This window comes from Ascaphus truei, chromosome 1 (genome assembly GCF_040206685.1).
Source record: "Ascaphus truei isolate aAscTru1 chromosome 1, aAscTru1.hap1, whole genome shotgun sequence".
NCBI classification, from domain to species: domain Eukaryota; kingdom Metazoa; phylum Chordata; class Amphibia; order Anura; family Ascaphidae; genus Ascaphus; species Ascaphus truei.
This window is the reverse complement of record NC_134483.1, coordinates 468,907,078-468,925,807: the sequence shown is the minus strand read 5'-3', so window position 1 is coordinate 468,925,807 and position 18,730 is coordinate 468,907,078. Positions and strand designations below refer to the sequence as shown.

Below are 18,730 nucleotides of genomic sequence, written 5' to 3'. Positions count from 1 at the left end.
GGTGACGTCATGTTAAAGGGAAACGAAGCACAGCCATTCTGATTGGCTGGCTTCAGTCCATTTACATGACGTCACCAAAAAAAAAAAAAAAAAAGGCACATGATTCTCACAGCCAATCACAGGCGTGAGAACCATTTGCCAATCAAATGTGATGTCACAGGCCCTATTTAAGGCCGTGACGGCTCATTTGAGCTCAAGAAGCCGACGTGTCAACATCGTGGATTTAACATAGGGCTATTGGATTGACAGATGAAGACAGAAGATAAAGACATTAAAGAAATAGTCACAGACGAAGAAAGAAGAAGATGATGGAAGATGAAAGAAAGAAGAATTTTGTTACCTGGCCAGGATCTTCACTGTGGATAGCGTTGGATTGTTTCGTGACATCACCGGACGAGAGCTTCCTGATTCCCCGGGATAATGGAGTGGGGGGCACTTGTCAATCAAATCTTTCTTCTACCTTTTGACAACCCTGACTTTGTCAGTTGCCCCCAAAACAAGCTCTTGTTCTTCAATACCCAAAAATCAAACCCCTCCCACCTTGCTGTGCCTACAGCAAACCCAAACAATATATTTTAAATGCTTGTACGGTGGTTGTCTTTTGTTTTTTTTTTAAAGGAACAAAATGCAATGATTACCTATATTTAACAACTGAAATATGTCAGTCACTCGGCTCTAGGGCAGACAGGACCTTTAAATTGTCAAAATAATTATAACACATGTACCCTTTAGCATTGCATATTACTACGTACTGAATTTGCAATAAAATGAAAGGCACTTCACTGAAATATTTATGTAACCCTCCCTACCCGGCTCTAAAGGAGTTTACATCCGCGTCTGTATTATTAGCTACTAATGATACATTACCTTATTCAGGGTGCAGGCTGGGCGTTGGTAAGCAATGATGGGTGTCAGGAACTTTTTATTAATTTATTAATTCAAACAGTCCCTTAATTATCTTTTAGACAAAGTCAATTCAATTTAATTGAGTCTCCTTTTGGCGATACTGTTTGTATGGCTTCCCTAGCTGTCCCTATCTCGGCCCCCTAGGAAGGTGCTGAGGCTTAATGGTTCTAATGTTACCTATAGAGTCCCTCTGCTCTATAACGCCGGTAGTGCTCCATGTCCAATGGGCCACTGGCGGGCCTGGTACAACACCTTCTGATCAGCCTCCCCGTTTTGAGGCGGCCTGCCACCACATGGCTTTTTGCATGAAAGTCAGTAAAGTTACCTGTGATGGGGTGGTCCAACTATGCCTAGGGGCTGTGGCTTAGGAAGCCCCCTTTGGGCATAGGTTGTCTCTCTGTGAACCATGAGAGCAGTCTGGGATCATCTCTATGGGATACTATTTAACAGAGTACTCTCCCTAACTAGAAAGCAATACAAGTGAATCATTACCCTATCCTAAATCATAGGAACTTCTATACACTATTTACAGTGAGAACCCTCTTCTTCAAACTCCTCCTGTGATCAGATTTCTAGAAGCTTCCCCCCCGCTATTTATATCCCAGCCTGATGTCACTATCTCCAGGCAGAAGAGGGCAGGGATTCACTTGACTCAACACAGCACCATGGGATGGGAAAGGGACGTTACTCTGTGTGGGCCCACAAAGTTAACCCCTTAAGGCCTTAGTAATCTCAAAGGTGGTTACATTTAATATTTATTTCAAAGTTTTTAAGATACATTTAATAGCAGTTCAAATTTAGGCCAGAGATATCTACTTCATAGAAATATACGATTTGACAGTAGATAAGAACCAACTAATCTGCCCATTTCCTATTAAAAAAACACATGTTCTATGAATTAAGAATACATTCTAATTTGGTTTCAGTACCTAATTGAAGTAAGCATGTCGCAGTAACTGCATGTAAGGCTGTGATTATACCAAGAGCTTCAGTGAAGCAGCGCTTATCAGTGGCTTATAAGTAGCAACGCTGCAGAGCTACATGTGCACATGCACAAGAGATTTAGCAAGCGACTGCAGGGGAGACATGCTCAGATGTCACTTCCTTTACCACACTTCCTGTTCCCCAATTCCTCACAGGATTCAGCAAAACAAACATGGAGAATCAATAATTAATGTAATTTAATTTATTACTTTATTTTTTTAAATAATTAATTAAGCCAGTCAATAATTATCTATGTTCTTCAATGTGTATGGTATGTTCTTCAAGGTATATATGGCTTTTCAATAAAGGAAAACTGTATTTTGTATGAAATCCTGAGGTAAAATTTTTTATAGGATTTTCATTGGTTAGATTTTGGAGGAACATGATTGGTGCACTGAACTTCACTGTGATTGGACGGCTGCGTCATGTGACGTGGCTGTCGCTGCTTGAAAACAAATTTGCCTGTCTCCTGAACTGTCTCCTGCTTTGCAGTAGCAAGTGGGGAGACAGTTGAATTTGGTATAAGCAGTTTTCAGGGATGTACTGTATAACACTTATTTTTGAGCGGCGTGGTATCTCTCCAGGAGACACCACGGGCAATTTCTGGTATAATCACAGCCTAATGAGGATTTCTAAGTGAAAAATATTTTTGGAACAGTCTATATTGGACTGTGACTTTGAAATGGACAATACAAATTACTACAGACCCCTTCCTGCATATTCCTGAGTTATGATTCAATATTCCAATTTGCCTCTTTAACTATTCATATGTAGCCCTCTTTCCTGCTGATATAGAGAGACTACTAGTGCTGTATGTACCTGCTGGCTCAGCGAGATCTGGGCCTCTGCTAACTGGGAGCCTGGGGTAATAATATGTTCTTGGCAGCGCCTCCACTTACCCAGGATCCCCAATAAGTAAGATTCCCCTAGGTAAGAATAATGATAACAAGCCTCAACATTGTAACCTTTTACTAATATGTAATCGCAAAACCTTAGCGTACACCTATTAGAGATAACACACATATAGTACAGTACATGAATAGCTGATATTCAGTAATATACACCAGTGGCCTGGCCACTCTCCTCATTGAGTAATGTCACTTCCCACCACCGCGTGCACCCCACACCGTGTCCAATGTATAGACTCAGTCCCTTGGTCACTCAACCCAGTGTCCCCAAAGAACCCTCCCCCAAGGCGGCATCAGCGCCTGAAGGTACCGGTGTTGGTGCACTTATTAAATACCTTCCGGCTACTCCAGCAGCCGGCAACAGACTTCAAAAAGGATCTGTCAATCCAGCGTAGTCTCTCACGAGTTGGGAATGTCCAGTAGCTTGAGCCCAAACCACTGTTCACACACAGCAGCTCAGGAAGAACACTGTGTCCCTGTCTGCTAATACAGTAAGGGAATAGAATGTCTCTCTCTCTAGGGCTTTCCCTGCAGCACCACAAGCTAATGGTGACTCAGGGTCTGCACTGGGGCCTGAGGGGAAATCTGGCCTACGCAGGTGGGTCACTGACCCCCTGCACACACACAACCTCTCCCCTTGCTCCTCCGGTGCCCTCTGCTAGTGTGGTCTCTCCCCCACGCTTCCCTTTCCTGCCTGCCAGCAATCCCTGCACTCCTATTCGTTCCCTGGTGTCATGTGGCTCTGCTGGGGCTCATGGGAATTGTAGTTTTACTTCAGAGCCTCCTGGTGATTGGCCAGCCGTTCACGCACTTACACTGCGCTTGTGCGAACTCTCTCCGTGCCTCCGGTCGCGCATGAGTATTGCGCAATGCCCAAACAACATGACGGCGCCCCGTACTATCGGGCCGCCGCGGAACCTCCGAATGCTCCCTCACAGCACCCCCCATGATTGCGCCCTGCAGCGGAGCTACAGAGGGGAAACCAGAACACCCCTACACATATGTAGACAATATAAACCCTTTTCTGTTTTGTACCACTCAATAAAGGATTTTTCAAGAGAATTGGTTTGAGGCCTTTTCAATCATTGCAATGAAAAAACATTAATCAGAAATGAAAATGAATATTTAAATGTCCTTTTTGCAATATTTAGCCTTAAATAAATGCATAGATAGAAATATTACCTTTTTCGCCAGCCAAAATCAAGCAGGGCTAATATTACTGGAATAGCAGGGCTCAATTGCATACTGTAGTTTTTTCCCACCTAGTTTTGGTTGGTGAAAAGAGCTGTTTGACAATCTATATCATGGCCATGTTACATAGTGTAGATCAGTGTGTTCCATGAAACCTCAGGTTTCATGGCTTTCTATAAGAAAATGTTGGGAATGGGGTTGTTGAAGGTTTTATGTGGCTGCTCATTGTGGAATGGAGTATGCCTCAGGACGGATTATTGTTCAGCCTCGTAGCTGATCCCATTAAGGATTGAGAGTGTGGACGTTTCTAGCAGAAAATTGGTCGAGTCGTGCAGCTGCTCCCAATCGATTTGAGGGGTGGGGGGTGGAGTTGGATGTTAGAGGTGTAGCCATGCCATCTATGGCTAATAATCTGCTTTTCCTCCTGGCAGTAAGTCCTGATACAAGCAGGCCTTGCCAGTAGTTATCATGGGGTTTTCCCCCTCGTAGGTGCTGCACTTGAGTGACAGTGGGAGGCCTGAGCATGTCCAATCATGGGGCAGACCCGGTGCCCTCCTCCTAGCTGTACTTAAGGGCAATGCCGCCCCAAATTCAGTAGTGCCTTTACCTACTTGAGAGGGGCAGGTCACACAGCCAAGAGCCTGATTATTGGGCCTTCTCTGGTCCTCATCACTCCGGGGGGAGAGTGAGTATGTACCATACCTCTGTCCCTGCTAGAGAGGCAGGGAAGAGCTGGGACTGCTGCGGGTGCCCTTGGCCCATAGTTAATGACCATCCTTCAGTGAGTAGCTGACAATTGCTGCATTGGGCAGAACCTGCCGTGTACTGCTGCACAGAGTGAGACAATAAACCATTCATGTTATTATACCTCCGGCCTGGTGTGTGATCTTAATAGGTGGAGAGGTAATTGGTTCTACCACAGGAGATCGCCTCCATTCATCTTGGAGCCTGTGGCAGATGGAGGCACTGCACTAGAGAACCATGTGGGTAATGTACCCCAGAAGCCTAGTCCTGTGTCCCCACTACTATCGGTGGACTACTCAGCCCTCCTGTTACCAGCAGGTATCATGCACCACATATGTATTAATGGCCAAATCTCCCACCGGGTCGGGGAAACACCGTTACAGAGGTATGCCAAATAGGCATCCTTGAAAAGCGGAGTTTGCAGGACGTTTTAAATGTGTGAAAGCTGGGGATGTCTGATGGTATGTGGTAGGGAATTCCAGACAAAAGGTGTAGCTCGGGAGAAGTATTTTCCACGGGAGTGAGAGGAGGTAATAAGGCAGGAGGAAAGGCAGATGTCATTAGCAGAACGTAGGGGGTGTTTAGGGATTTAACAGACACACAAAGATATAGGGATATACTGTATTTGGGGATGAGGGCTTAGATGTAAGGGTGGCAGTGTCGTTGAGAGCTTTGTAAGTCAAAGCTAGTGTTTTATATCTGATTCTGGAAGATATGGGAACCCAGTGTAGGGATTTGCGCAGTGAAGCAGCAGACAATTTTATTTGATTTAGAAGATGTTTTACCAGAATGTAATACAGTACATTGAGCATTACCACTTATTTTTAAGTATGTCCTGGGCACAGTTAATATAACAATACAATGTTACATAAAATGAAAAGGGTTATAAATTATATTTAAAGACATTTCATGGACAGTTAAAGATAATGTTATGGACGTATGTAACAGTTACAGACAAGATTAAAATGTGAGACAGCGGAAGTCTTGAAAGAACTTGGGCCAGTGGCGGCTTTGACAGTCTCTAGTAGATTGTTCCAGTTGTGAGGTGCACGGTAAGAGAAGGAGGAGCGGCCAGACTCTTTGTTGAACCTGGGATCGTGAACAGTCTTTGAATTCAGATCTCAGGTGATAAGTGCTGCGTGTGGTACAGTAGGGGGGAAGAGCTTGTTCAGATAGGCAGCTAGCTTGTCCAGAAAGTACTAGAAGGCAAGACAGGAAAAATGAACTTTGCGTCTAGACTCAAGTGACAGCCAGTCTAGTTCTTTGAGCATTTCGCAGTGATGTGTGGTGCAGTTGGTGATATGGGACAAGAGAGACGGTGAGAGGTCAGGGGAGGAGAATAGAGGTAAATTTATCTCATTGCAATATGTGCACCCAACTCCTCATTCACCTAGAATTAACTTCTTAAACAATTAGTTCCTTGTTTTAAGTGACACTGGAACTTTAAGTTCATATATTCTTTATTGCATTTTGAATGTACAATTTAAAAAAAGTGAATAGCCTGTTTCTGTTGGTTAGTACAAGACCTTTACATTGTAAATTGGGATATCGGGACATTCACCAGACCCATATACAATCCCTCCTTTATGAGACTAACTTGAGGCGAATCAGTTATCAGTTAGAAACTTAATATCTAGTACAAAAAAGGCTAACCATCCTGACATATCAAAAAATTGAAAGGCCCAATGAAAAGCATTTTATCCAGCAGGGAAGGCCTAGTGAATAAACAATGGGGTGGATGTACTGTATGAATGTATATTTTAATTATACCGTTTAAACCATGCACAAAATAAACAGTTATAATAAAAAAAATTTAAAAAAACATAAGGATAAGCGCATGAAATATAAAAATAATCATGAGGAGGCAGGAGTCACTGCGCAGAAGAGATTACGTGTTGGGAAACAAAGTGATAATAGGAGTAAAGGAAAGTATTTTGCTTTATTAGACAGAGGGTAAGCAAGGGTAGTGGAGTCACATTACAAAGATACCCTTACATATACAATAATACACACAGATTTGCACACTCTCGCACATACAAAGATACACACTTTGTCCTTACATGTGTAACTACTATTTTATACCGGAAATTTGTAAGCTTTTGCTTATATTTGGGTAATATTTGGGTAGTACGCCCCTGGCAGATTATTTCTTGTGTGTCTGCAGCCATAGAAGCAATCAAAATAGTGGATTAATTTACACCTGTTGTCATTTGTTTGGAAATAAGCCAGCCAAGTGTCTACAGCCTCTTGTTTGTAACCTTTGATGCCTTCCAGACTAGCTCAGGCTGGGCTCGCAATCTTTTACACAAACAGCATCTATGTACAATACCATTCAAAGGAGTCAGAAGCATCGTCATCACTTCTCTGAGGAAAAGAAAAGCAAAAGTCCTGGTGTTCTAATTCTATATAACAACAATGTACTGAACCAGGCTACAAAACCAGGTCACAAGTAACAAAATGACAGTAATACTGTATTACATAATATTTCAAATATATAATAGCACAAGTAACATGCAATGTTGCTTGTAGAATCAGGAATGAAATCAGATGGGAGTAAAGTATTGTGACCGTGTCTCTGTAACTGCTGATTAAAGAGTCCTATAGGCGTATGCTTGAGAGGTGTTTTGTGTCCTATAATTGGAGCCAAATCTTATCAGTACCTTTGACTGTGTATTACTCCAGAACAACAATGGGTGATGGGACCTTCACGCAGCAAGGATTTTTCACCTTTAGGCTTGGGTCCTTCCGTGTCCGGCGGTGTGCGCGGCCGTGTGCCTGTTACCCACCATCACCTGGTATCCTCCCGAGCCGGTCCCAGTCCCCCCACGCTGCACGGCTCACTACGCGCTGTGACGCGTCAGCCGCCAGGGGATGCAAGAGAATTGAGATCCCTAGCGTTGACGCGTCACGTGGTGCGTGAGTGAGCCAGTGAGGAGGTAAGGAGGGGAGCAGGGAAGGAGCTACGGGAGGGAGGCGGGGGGAAGTGTGTGTATATAAATGTATGTATGTATGTAGTGTGAGTGTGTGGGGGGGGGGACCGACGGACCGACAGGGGGGGAGGGGGGAACAAACGGACCCTCCGCTCAAACCATGACCCCACCCCTCTCCCCGCTCCAGCTCACGCTCACTACAGACTGCAGGTAGTGGTCAATTGCCTCTCAGAGCGCCGCCTACATGCAGTGCGGGCGCGCTGACTGAGGCAGCGGAGCCTCGGCCTTAGATATATTGTGCCTGATGATTCTGGCACTATAGCGCCCCAGCCTTCCGCCAAGTCGTCCTCCAGCCACACACCTCGTAGCCACAAACCTCCGTCTGACTCTCTGAGGGACCTCTGAGCCAAGTGTTTACTCAGTCTGCCCGGACTGCTCACCACGTCTCACCGGCTCCACTCGGCAGCACCTCTACCCGCTCTATGGGGTCATCCCCCGACTGGTACACAGTCTGCCTGGATGTATAGCTGCTCACCGTGTCCCACCGCGCCTCCTGCTTACGTTGGCAACACCTCTGTCGGCTCTCCCCGGTCGTCCTCCGATCGGTGCGCACAAGCAGGTGCGCAGGAACTCTCACAGGAATCAGCACAGGATTTTCCACTTAGCCAAGGAACACCCCCCATGGACCGTCCACCATTGCCAGGGAAAGCACCAGCTTCACGCGGGTCACTTCGCAGCCTCCGCGTGGGCGAAGGCACCATGGCCCCAGCCTGATGTTTGAAACGGGTTGCTCCTGCTACAAAACCAGTTTGTTTTGGGGTAACTTTTTGGAAAACCCACCTCAATAATAAAAGTCCTTCAACGATTATAAAGATACCCTGATTGTGGTGCTCGAGTTTTTGAAACATAAATCAATCTATGATTGCTATTTGGGACACTGGGACCAGAAATGATAACACAATCTGAGTAGCTTGTGGATTAGCACCGCAGCAACATACCTATGTAAAAAGATAACAGTAAAATATTTAAAAGCAGGTGATTTTTTTTGTTGCAAATTTTTTTTATGTGTAAACAAAGGATTGAATCAGGTGGTCTCCCCGCACTGAACCCCATTAATTTCAGCTCCAGGAACCCCCTGCTTCCAGAGATACTGACCTCGGAAGGGGGTACCGGTCTCTCTCTGCTTTTTAAAATTCCCACATCAGATGGCCCAACAGGAAGCAGCACTGGATGACATTACGACTTCCTGTTAGCCCGCAGCACGGGAGCTTTGAAAAGCTTCCATTATGTGATCCCTGCCAGCCGAACAGCTACCGGCATCCCCTACAGAGGCAAGTATCTCAGACGCAGGGGGTCCCCAGAGTTGAAATCAATGGGATTCAGCTCCGGAGACCCCGATTTAAGTAAAAATAAAAAAATCACCCGCTTGGATTGCTTCTTTAAGATGGACATAAGAGACATATTCTGTCATATACTGATTTCTCCAACTCTTAATTTAGTACTTTCAACACTATTCTGTTTCCTTCAATTGTCTCCCTTGTTGTCCTAACCATACTGTATATTGCCTAATTTCTATTACCTGCTGAACTTCACACCACAAAGGACACTTCTGTGTAATGCATGAGTAGGTGCAAAAGAGAACAAGCAGAGAACTGAAATATGGCCAACAGGGAGAAATGTACTGCATCGGTTAGGCAGTTGAAAATGTGTGAGGTGTTATGATGTTATGGGACTGATGTAATGCTGAGGACATCCTGATATGTCTATGAATGAGTCAGATTACAAGGAGCCTGATTCCCATGAGCTAAGCCAGTGTTACTGTATTGAGGAAAAAGAACAGTAACAAGTTGTGACTAAACCATCATTTTATTTCCACTATTGTAGCAAACCAATTAGATGAATATGTGATACCTATGTAGCCAGGTCCCCTCTTACCGCCTGGTCCTTGGGGAGAGGAATGGCTGCCGTGACGCCCGGGTGCTGCCGGAGCTGCAGACGGGCCCGGCTAATTACAGGGAGCCGCTCGAGAAGAGGCTGCGGCTGTTAGCGGGAGCTCTGCGGCGTACCCGGCAAGCGGGGGCCGCCATTTTTAGTGCTTACGCATGCAAAGTGTGATCAATGCGTATGCGCAGTGCGGCGGCCATTAGCCAGGATCCGCACGGGACTATGAGTCCCAGCAGCCCCAGGGGCTGCTCACCACATAGACAGCAATAGCCAATATGGCTTTGTTATTCTCTGAGACACAGATAGATACATTTGGCGTGCTTGAGGCCGCGCGTCAGTCGGGAGCAGGACAGCAAGGGGTGAGATATAGTTTGTGTGCTATAGGGAAGGCCCCAGATAGGGGCGCTCCCCTAAGCATATTAGTATCAGTGTTATTGCACGTGGTGAGCTGAGGCATGTGGTCTGGGACCAGACCACACGTATTCTAATAGACATTTAAAGGGACACACTCCAGCGGGAGCTCCCTCCAGAGGTGGACGCCTGAGGACAAGAGCAAGAGAGGATTCAGCAGACCGCAGCGTGGGACCAGTTGCTGTTCCGCGGATCCCTCAGCCAGGTCGGCCTGGTCTGGCCTAAGACCAGGAAGGTATCTAAAGTGCACAAATGGCCATACACAGTGGGTAGCGCTACTCCACACACACTCTTTGGGTGGGCCTGGCTCTGTGGACACAGTGGTGGTTAGGTACCCAGGGCACCCTCATAACTTTGGGGGAGATCTCACCGGAGGTGGACATTGTGTTGGACAGGAGTTGGTCATACACTGTTTATATTGAGTGTACTGTTATATAATAGGTTGTGTGCGTGTTCAGTAACTAATATATATATGTAACACCTCCCCCCCCCCCCCCCGATCGCAGATAGGGACCATGTGGGGAAATACACTTGGGTTACCGGGTGTGGTGCGTCACCTGATAGGCTCACAGAAGACCTGAACCTCCGCCACTGGGAGCCTGGGGTTCCCTGATTCGTCGTACACAGCGCCTCCACCTGTAAGGGTTCCCACCTGGGTGGGATGGTCCTCTTACAGGAACCACAATAATAAAACACGCACACAGTGTATGCTAACAACTGTTTTACTATTGCTTCTACTTATAACTTTGGTACCCTGTACCACACAGCAAGATGCATATAACACACACATGGAAGTGCACCGGGTGCACGCATCAACATAAGTATTCCCCAAAGTACCTCATGTCCAAACCCCACCCACGTGTGTTGGAGATAGCGCTATCCCTTGACGTGTTGGTGCACTCTTTATAGATACCTGCCCGGGCTCCAGCCACGGGTGCCGCTATACAACTTGATTTGGATCCGGCTGATCCGACGTGATGTCCTCCTACGCGTGGGGTGAATTCCAGCGTGGATAATATCACCACAGCTCCGCACCGTCTGTACCTTGACGGGGATCCGCCTGCAGCCGGCAGGCCACAGTCACTGCTTGGCGTGGCCTCCGAGAAGATAGTCTCTATATAACTGAGGCTCTGATCCCAGACCCAGAAATCAGGCTGCGCGCCACTGAGTGCTTCCTTAACTAACCAAACAGCTAAAGGGGCAGATCTCCTTCCTTAAGGCCTGTCCCTGAAGCAACCAACACACTGGGGCAAAGATAATAACTGGGCCAGGGGTATGAGGCCTAGTGTAGAGGCTACTTGCCTCGCTACACGCAGAGCTCCTTCTTCCCCTTCCCGGTCTTCTCTCTCTCCCTGCACTAAATGACTGCACAGGATCTTTCTCTAAGGGCCTGTCCCTATGACCACCCACCCTCACTAGTGGGGAGTCAGGGCCTCAGCTCTAGCCTGGGGATTTCTGGCCTAGGGCAGAAGCTCGCAGCTCTCTGCCCCCCTTCTTTCCCCCTCTGTATCCTCAGCCTGACTGCCTCTTGTGCTTCACAACAATGTATCCAATTCCCTGCTGCAGAGAATCTGCAAGTCTCAGTGGCTGGCTGGCTGCAGGTGACAGGGATCATAGGGCATTCCCCAGAGGCTGCTGGGAGATGTAGTCCACTCAAGACCTCTTTCCTATGGGGACCGCGTGCGCGATCTCTCCTCCGCCTGTGCGAAGCTGCAATGGCCGCCGCTACGCTTCTGCGCCTGCACAACCTCCCAGAGCTCCTGCACACTTGTAATGGCCACCGCTACCCTTGCCAACCTCAGCGCATTGCGTGAACCTCACGCCAACCACAACATGGCCACCGCGGCTATCTGCGCATGCGCAACCCTTCGTGCATGCGCGAGCATCAGGACCCCGACGGCGCCGTCACAGATGGCGGCACCAGCCGGGAGAAGTCGCTGTCCCCTTCCCCCACTGCCACAGGGGTAAGGCAGGGGGCAAAGGAAGATCAGGGGAACCGGGGGTGACCCCCTTACATATATATATATATATATACATAGAAGAAAAAGAAGCGCCAAATCCTAGTGCATTACTGTGCAAAAATGATATATTTAATTCCCAAAATTCTCAATAAAATGAGCTCACAAACATAGAACAAATAAAAGCATGTTATGAGATATACTCATGCTCCAAGGACCAGGAAACACCGCTTCGCTGCTGTGATTACTCCGTGACACCACTGGATCCGATGCTGCCTTCGTTGTTCACCGCCTGCAGGAACTAACGTGTCAGGCACTCCGCAGTAGTCTCTCCCAGGGTACACCACCAACGATGATCTTTGGTTCCCACCGGGGATGGTAGATGCGGCAGTGTCTGGAAAGATACACTGCACACCTTCCCTAGGGAGTATCTTTCCAGACACTTGCTTTTGAACTGCTTGGTAATTGTACCGGTCCGGTATTCACTACCATTCGTGTGACGTCATCCGCTGGTCTGCCGCATCTACCATCCCCGGTGGGAACCAAAGATCATCGTTGGTGGTGTACCCTGGGAGAGACTACTGCGGAGTGCCTGACACGTTAGTTCCTGCAGGCGGTGAACAACGAAGGCAGCATCGGATCCAGTGGTGTCACGGAGTAATCACAGCAGCGAATCGGTGTTTCCTGGTCCTTGGAGCATGAGTATATCTCATAACATGCTTTTATTTGTTCTATGTTTGTGAGTTCATTTTATTGAGAATTTTGGGAATTAAATATATCATTTTTGCACAGTAATGCACTAGGATTTGGCGCTTCTTTTTCTTCTATTTTTTCTATGCAGGTGGAGAGGGAGGTCGTTGTGCCCTTATAAAGAAGCTGCCTGTTTTTCCTGTTAGTGCTTCATTTATTCCCCAATACTGGACATATTTGTTTGGACTCTATAGGACTATCTGCATTGAGCAGTTACAGGAAGGTTCACAGCACTATATATTTTATATGTTTTTATTTTGAATTTTGCTTATTAGACATTGATGTTCATGCATTTTTGGGTATATATTCATTTTTTTAAATATTTTCTTATTAATTATTTATTTTCAACTACATTTTTATATTTATTCAATATTTCGTTTATACCTTAATTTCTGGCATTTCATACAATAGCGCAGTCCTTTATTGTACATATATATATATATATATATATATATATATACACACACAGTACCCTGTGTATTTACTGGTTATATTGGTTCCTGTGAGGGGTTATCCTGCTGTGCTAGGATCCTTCTCAGGTGGAGGCGCCGTAACCAGAGGAATAAGACCACCCCAGGCTCCCAGCGGTGGAGGCTTAGGCCTTCTGTGAGCCACAAGTAACGTTAGTCACGGGGAAAGGGGCTACACCTAATTGACACATTGTACTCTCTTGTGTAGGGACAGACTACTGTACTCTAACTCCTTATTAATAAAATTGGTTTTTAGGGCATCATGCACAAGATGGGAACATTTCTGGTTCACCATACAGCAGTGAAAAAGGAAGACTACCCGTACTAAAAGCCAATATTTGACTGCTTTTATTGCTTTGGAAACTGACATCAAATTGCATTTCTTAAGGACCTCTGAATGTTTAACAACCAAATATTTTATTTACCATTATCCCATGCCCTTCTCAGGAAGCCAATAAAGATATAGGGGGGAAAGGTGGAGTTTGCCTGTCCAAACTTTCGTTGAGTGCATAGGGCCTCATGCAGTAAGCGTCGATTATGTGAAATCGGCAAGCTTACCGATTAGTCATGTTATTGGCGATTTTTCCTCTCCGTATGCAGTAAGTGCAGAATACATTCAAAATCAACCCGAAAACAAATCCGCCCACTCTCACGATGATTAGCCGATCACACACAGGTGTATCGGCGTGCGTGGAGGGGTGCTGTTAGGTTGCCCAATCACAAATCTTGCTGAATCAGGCGAAACAAGCATGTATTGGATAGTGCGCCATATTTAAAGGCAACGTGTACTGCTAATCATTCTCTGTGTTGTTGGGAGTGAGAGAGAGAGAGACGCACAGAGCTGGCTGATTGAAGATTTGCATATTGACTGAGAGACTTGTTGTGTATTGGGTGAGCTTTGTCCATTGTTGTTTTGTTCACATCTTTGTCTTGTTTTTTATGTGGAAGTGTTTCGTGTGATTGGCTGTACATTTCTTGTCTGTTTTTTGTGAGTGCTGGAAGTATGCCCGCAAAGCGTGGGAAGAGTGATGCTGGTGGGAGTGGGAGTGCTACTCGTGCGAGTACGCGTCGGAGTGAACGTACTGTTCAGGGGAGTGATGTTGCTGGTGCACCGAGTGGTGTTGCTGGGAGTGGGAGTGCTGTTGCTGGGAGTGGGAGTGCTGTTGCTGGGAGTGGGAGTGCTGTTGCTAGGAGTGGGAGTGCTGTTGCTGGGAGTGGGAGTGCTGTTGCTGGGAGTGGGAGTGCTGGTGCTAGGAGTGGGAGTGCTGGTGCTAGGAGTGGGAGTGCTGGTGCTGTGAGTGCTGCTGGTGGCGCAGTTGCTGATGGGGTGGATGGGGGTGGCGTGCTTGCTGGTGGCCAGCTTTTGGAGGCTCTTCCATTGGAAGAAGGAGAGTCCAGTCAGCACCAGCCAAGCTCTGACCCTAAACCTGCTCGGAAGAAACGTGTGGAGAAGCCACGTAATCCTCGCTTCAATGACCAGGAAAATACAGCTCTTGTCACTGGCATTCTGGAGCACTATGACAGTATATATGGACATTTACTAGGTAAGTGTACCTTTACATTTATTATTCAAATACATGTGATCCTAGGTCATCTGAGTTTTGTTCATATGCAAATATGGGTTCAGAATATCTTTCTATGTTAATTAGTCTGGAAACACAGCTTTTTATCATGCCTTACAAGGACAACTAAACACAGGCGGTCAATTTGCCATAACTGCATACAATATGAATGCAACATTGCTTACATGTATAGGTTTAGTAGTGAATGCTCATGTGCTTCACATATTACACCTAAAACAGCATGTTTGCTATCTCTTGGAACAGCTAGCAGTGTAGGAAACTGGTGCTTCTATTATTATTAATTTACCTCATATATTTTATATGTTTTTCAAGGGCGGACAAGTTCATCAAGCAGAAAAGAAATGTGGGACACAATAGTCATTGGTGTCAATGCGTGTGGGAATCATGTGAGGGACAAGCGGAATTGTCACAAGAGATTTGATGATATTAGGTCAAAATTGAAAAAAAAAATACAACAGCAACGCGTGCATGCTACTGGCACTGGAGGTGGGCCGACACCACAACGTCTCATATTAAGTCCATTGGAGGAGCTGCTTCGGGCAAAATTACTTCCCGTCGTCGTGGAAGGCTTACCTGGTGACCGGGATATTGGAATTTATCCCTCACAATTTCCACCAGGTGAGAAATATTACTGTACTAGGCGTGTCGTTGCTTACAGTTATTTTGCATATTTACACTGCTTTTTATACTGTCTTCACAATATAAGCATACCTGCATCTATATATGTATATGTCTGATTCTGTATATATATATATCTCAAAATAGACATATATGTTGTAGTCCTACTAAAAGCAGTAACTAATATAGCACGTGCCATTGCGTGCTCATTTACATGTGAATTCCCAAAATGCATTGCTGCAGTGGAAGCAATTGATGGTGGGCGAAGATGGGGAACAACAGGGTAGTACACATGTGTAACACATGTTAATGAGAAATTATTACTAGCTACAGGTACAGAACATAAATATGTATAATATTATTGTGTATTTTATTTATTTTACTCCGACAAACATGACATTACTGCCTATTTTAAGCATGCATCAAATATATTGCATGCAACGGCCTACAAATATCACTTGCACTAACACATCTATAGTTGTTTATGAAAAGGTCCATTTTTGCTTTAAGTCATATACAGACAGCATAATGAGGCACACGTATCATATGTTATGTCATTGTTTTCATAACTTAAAAACTGCACACGACTATTTAGCTCATCTACCATTGTGTTAAAGCAGCTGCAATTAATATCTCATCACAGCATACACTTCAACAGAGGGGGTGGGGTTCAGCACACACACTAATTACAGGCTCATTTTAGGGTCAACTTAGTTCACACCATTTTCACCTGTTTCAAGTAATTGAAAGGTGTGGCTGATTAGGCTTTTTGGGGAAGGGAATACCGTTCTTACAACCTGACTAGCACAACTGAAGTTAATCACACTCATTTGAAAGCTTAACTTTAGCTACTAAATGCCCCAACAACTCATTACTTATCAAAGCGTACGTCACACATTAGTTCACTCATATCTATAGTTGAACTACTATCAACGACACATTATCACACACTGCATGTGTTGTCTTGTTGAGTCACAGCCACATTCAGGTGTGCCACATCTTCTATTAATGTACCACACATATCCTCTACCAAAAACAACACTTTTTGCAATATGACCACCTTCATGATAACCATTGTGAATGGTCATCTCATGATAGTTATGTACATTATGATACTGATATCACTACACAACATCTTTACACTACACTACAAATTTAATCTATTTATCCTCACGCATTACTGCAGAACCATAGTATGTTGTATGTTAGGGAACTCAAAACTTCTAAGTACACAGGCATGTACATTGTTATTACAACTATTTATGTTCACTTTCACACACACATTTTGGGTAAAGGAACTGATGCTGTTAGGTACTCATAAATACAGAACATACAATAACTGTTTGTTCAATATTTACACATGTAAATGTAAAACTTATGTTATTGTTAAATATAGTTGCCCCTGGAGGACATGTGTCACCTGAGATGGAACAAGTGTCTTCACCTGGGTCAGCCAGCTCAACACACCTAGAAGGTGAGTGTATCAGTTGGTGGCCATATAATATGTGCTCTTCTATATGTTATGTTGTCATGTTCATTATTTGTTTTGCACATGTTCTTTAAATAGGATTACTTAGTGTATGTGAAAATGAAGTGTAAGGCAACATGTATTGTGTTAGTGATGTTAACTATCATGTAGGAGTTGTGAGTTTACAGCAAGTTTTCATTCACTCATATTTCATACTGAGTCCAAACATTATTCTTAAGTCAAGGTAGTTTTTAATGTGAGGTTATAAAACGTATGGAAACATGTTAGTTGTTACTTATGACACAGTAGAATTACATAGTAACACAGCAGAGATTAACATGCCATTTAATAATGTGTACATTTATTTGTAGAACATGATGAAGAGGATTATGATGATGATGATGATGATGATGATGCCGCCGCCATAGACACACAAATACAAGCAAGTGACCATGAAGAGGTTCCAATTGAAACTGTTTTACCGCCAAATCGTCCAGCAAATACCACATACGATGCAATTGTAGCTTCTGAGGGAAAAATTGTGGAAGCAGAAAATCGTCGCCATTCTGACCTGATGACAGTGCTGGAAAGGATGATTGCACTGCAGGAAGAAACAGTTTCACAATTGGCACATCTCCACAGAGTCTTCATTGAAGTGCCTAAACAGTTGCAAAAAATCAACACCTCATTCGAAGCATTAGTTGTTCAGCAAACACAAGCTAATTACTTGAGAATGACTAATGTACCACAATTCAACTTGAACACCTCACAGGCAGGATCTGTTCATGCTGGTCAGTTTTCACCACATGCTTCTGATCTTCATTCACCAGGTCCGAATGTTACCGGTCAAGTAGCAGACATTGCTGTGCAGGTTCCTGACGACATCCTACCGCTGCCATCTGTACAAATTCAGCAGCTGACACCTACAAAGGAGGCCACAAAAACAAAACACAAGCAGTTACTACTGACCAGTTTTTGGTCAAAAACAACAAAAGACACACATGAAACAGACCAACCATCACTTGTGCAGTGTCTACCAACTTGCTCACATGTGTCAGTGGGCACAAGCCCTGTCGGTGAGTCACTGGCCACAAGCCCTGTCCGTGAACAGTCACTACCCAAAAGCCCTGTAGGTGAGTCACTGCCCAAAAGCCCTGTAGGTGAATCACTGCCCAAAAGCCCTGTAGGTGAATCACTGCCCAAAAGCCCTGTAGGTGAATCACTGCCCAAAAGCCCTGTAGGTGAGTCACTGCCCAAAAGCCCTGTAGGTGAATCACTGCCCAAAAGCCCTGTAGGTGAATCACTGCCCAAAAGCCCTGTAGGTGAATCACTGCCCAAAAGCCCTGTAGGTGAGTCACTGCCCAAAAGCCCTGTAGGTGAATCACTGCCCAAAAGCCCTGTAGGTGAATCACTGCCCAAAAGCCCTGTAGGTGAATCACTGCCCAAAAGCCCTGTAGGTGAGTCACTGGCCACAAGCCCTGCCCGTGAAGTGCCAGAGGCCACTCAAAGTGGCTCTGTTGTGGCTAAAGTTGGTGGCAAACGAAAAAGGGAAATTCAAGAGACAACAAGCACGCCTGTTACTCGCTCTCAAAAGGAACAAAAAAAATAAATTTTATAATTCACAAAATATGTCTTTGGCCTTGTTTTGTTGACTTCAGATTATCTAATTAATATTGTATGTATGCTGAAGACTGTGTTGTTTCCAAACTTTCAAGTATGTTCTTGTACACGTGAAGTTTTGGAAATGTTAACACTCCTAATTAATGAATAGTGTTATAAATATTTATGTATTAATCGTCTGTTCAGTAATGGTCCACCAGGAGCCAGTTGCTAAGTTTAGAGAAGCTGCCATTGACTTTGCAGCA

At 45.0% G+C, this 18,730-nt stretch overlaps 1 protein-coding gene across 1 annotated transcript in view; it reads left to right on the top strand.

Moving 5' to 3' along the window:
- LOC142502886 (uncharacterized) overlaps positions 1–18,730 on the top strand; it is a 69,440-nt gene that overhangs the window by 11,040 nt on the left and 39,670 nt on the right. Inside the window, exons 3-4 of the mRNA XM_075614581.1 lie at positions 16,794–16,871; positions 17,237–18,106. Of these exons, the coding sequence (XP_075470696.1) occupies positions 16,794–16,871; positions 17,237–18,106 (948 nt within the window). The remainder of the gene's footprint in view (positions 1–16,793; positions 16,872–17,236; positions 18,107–18,730) is intronic.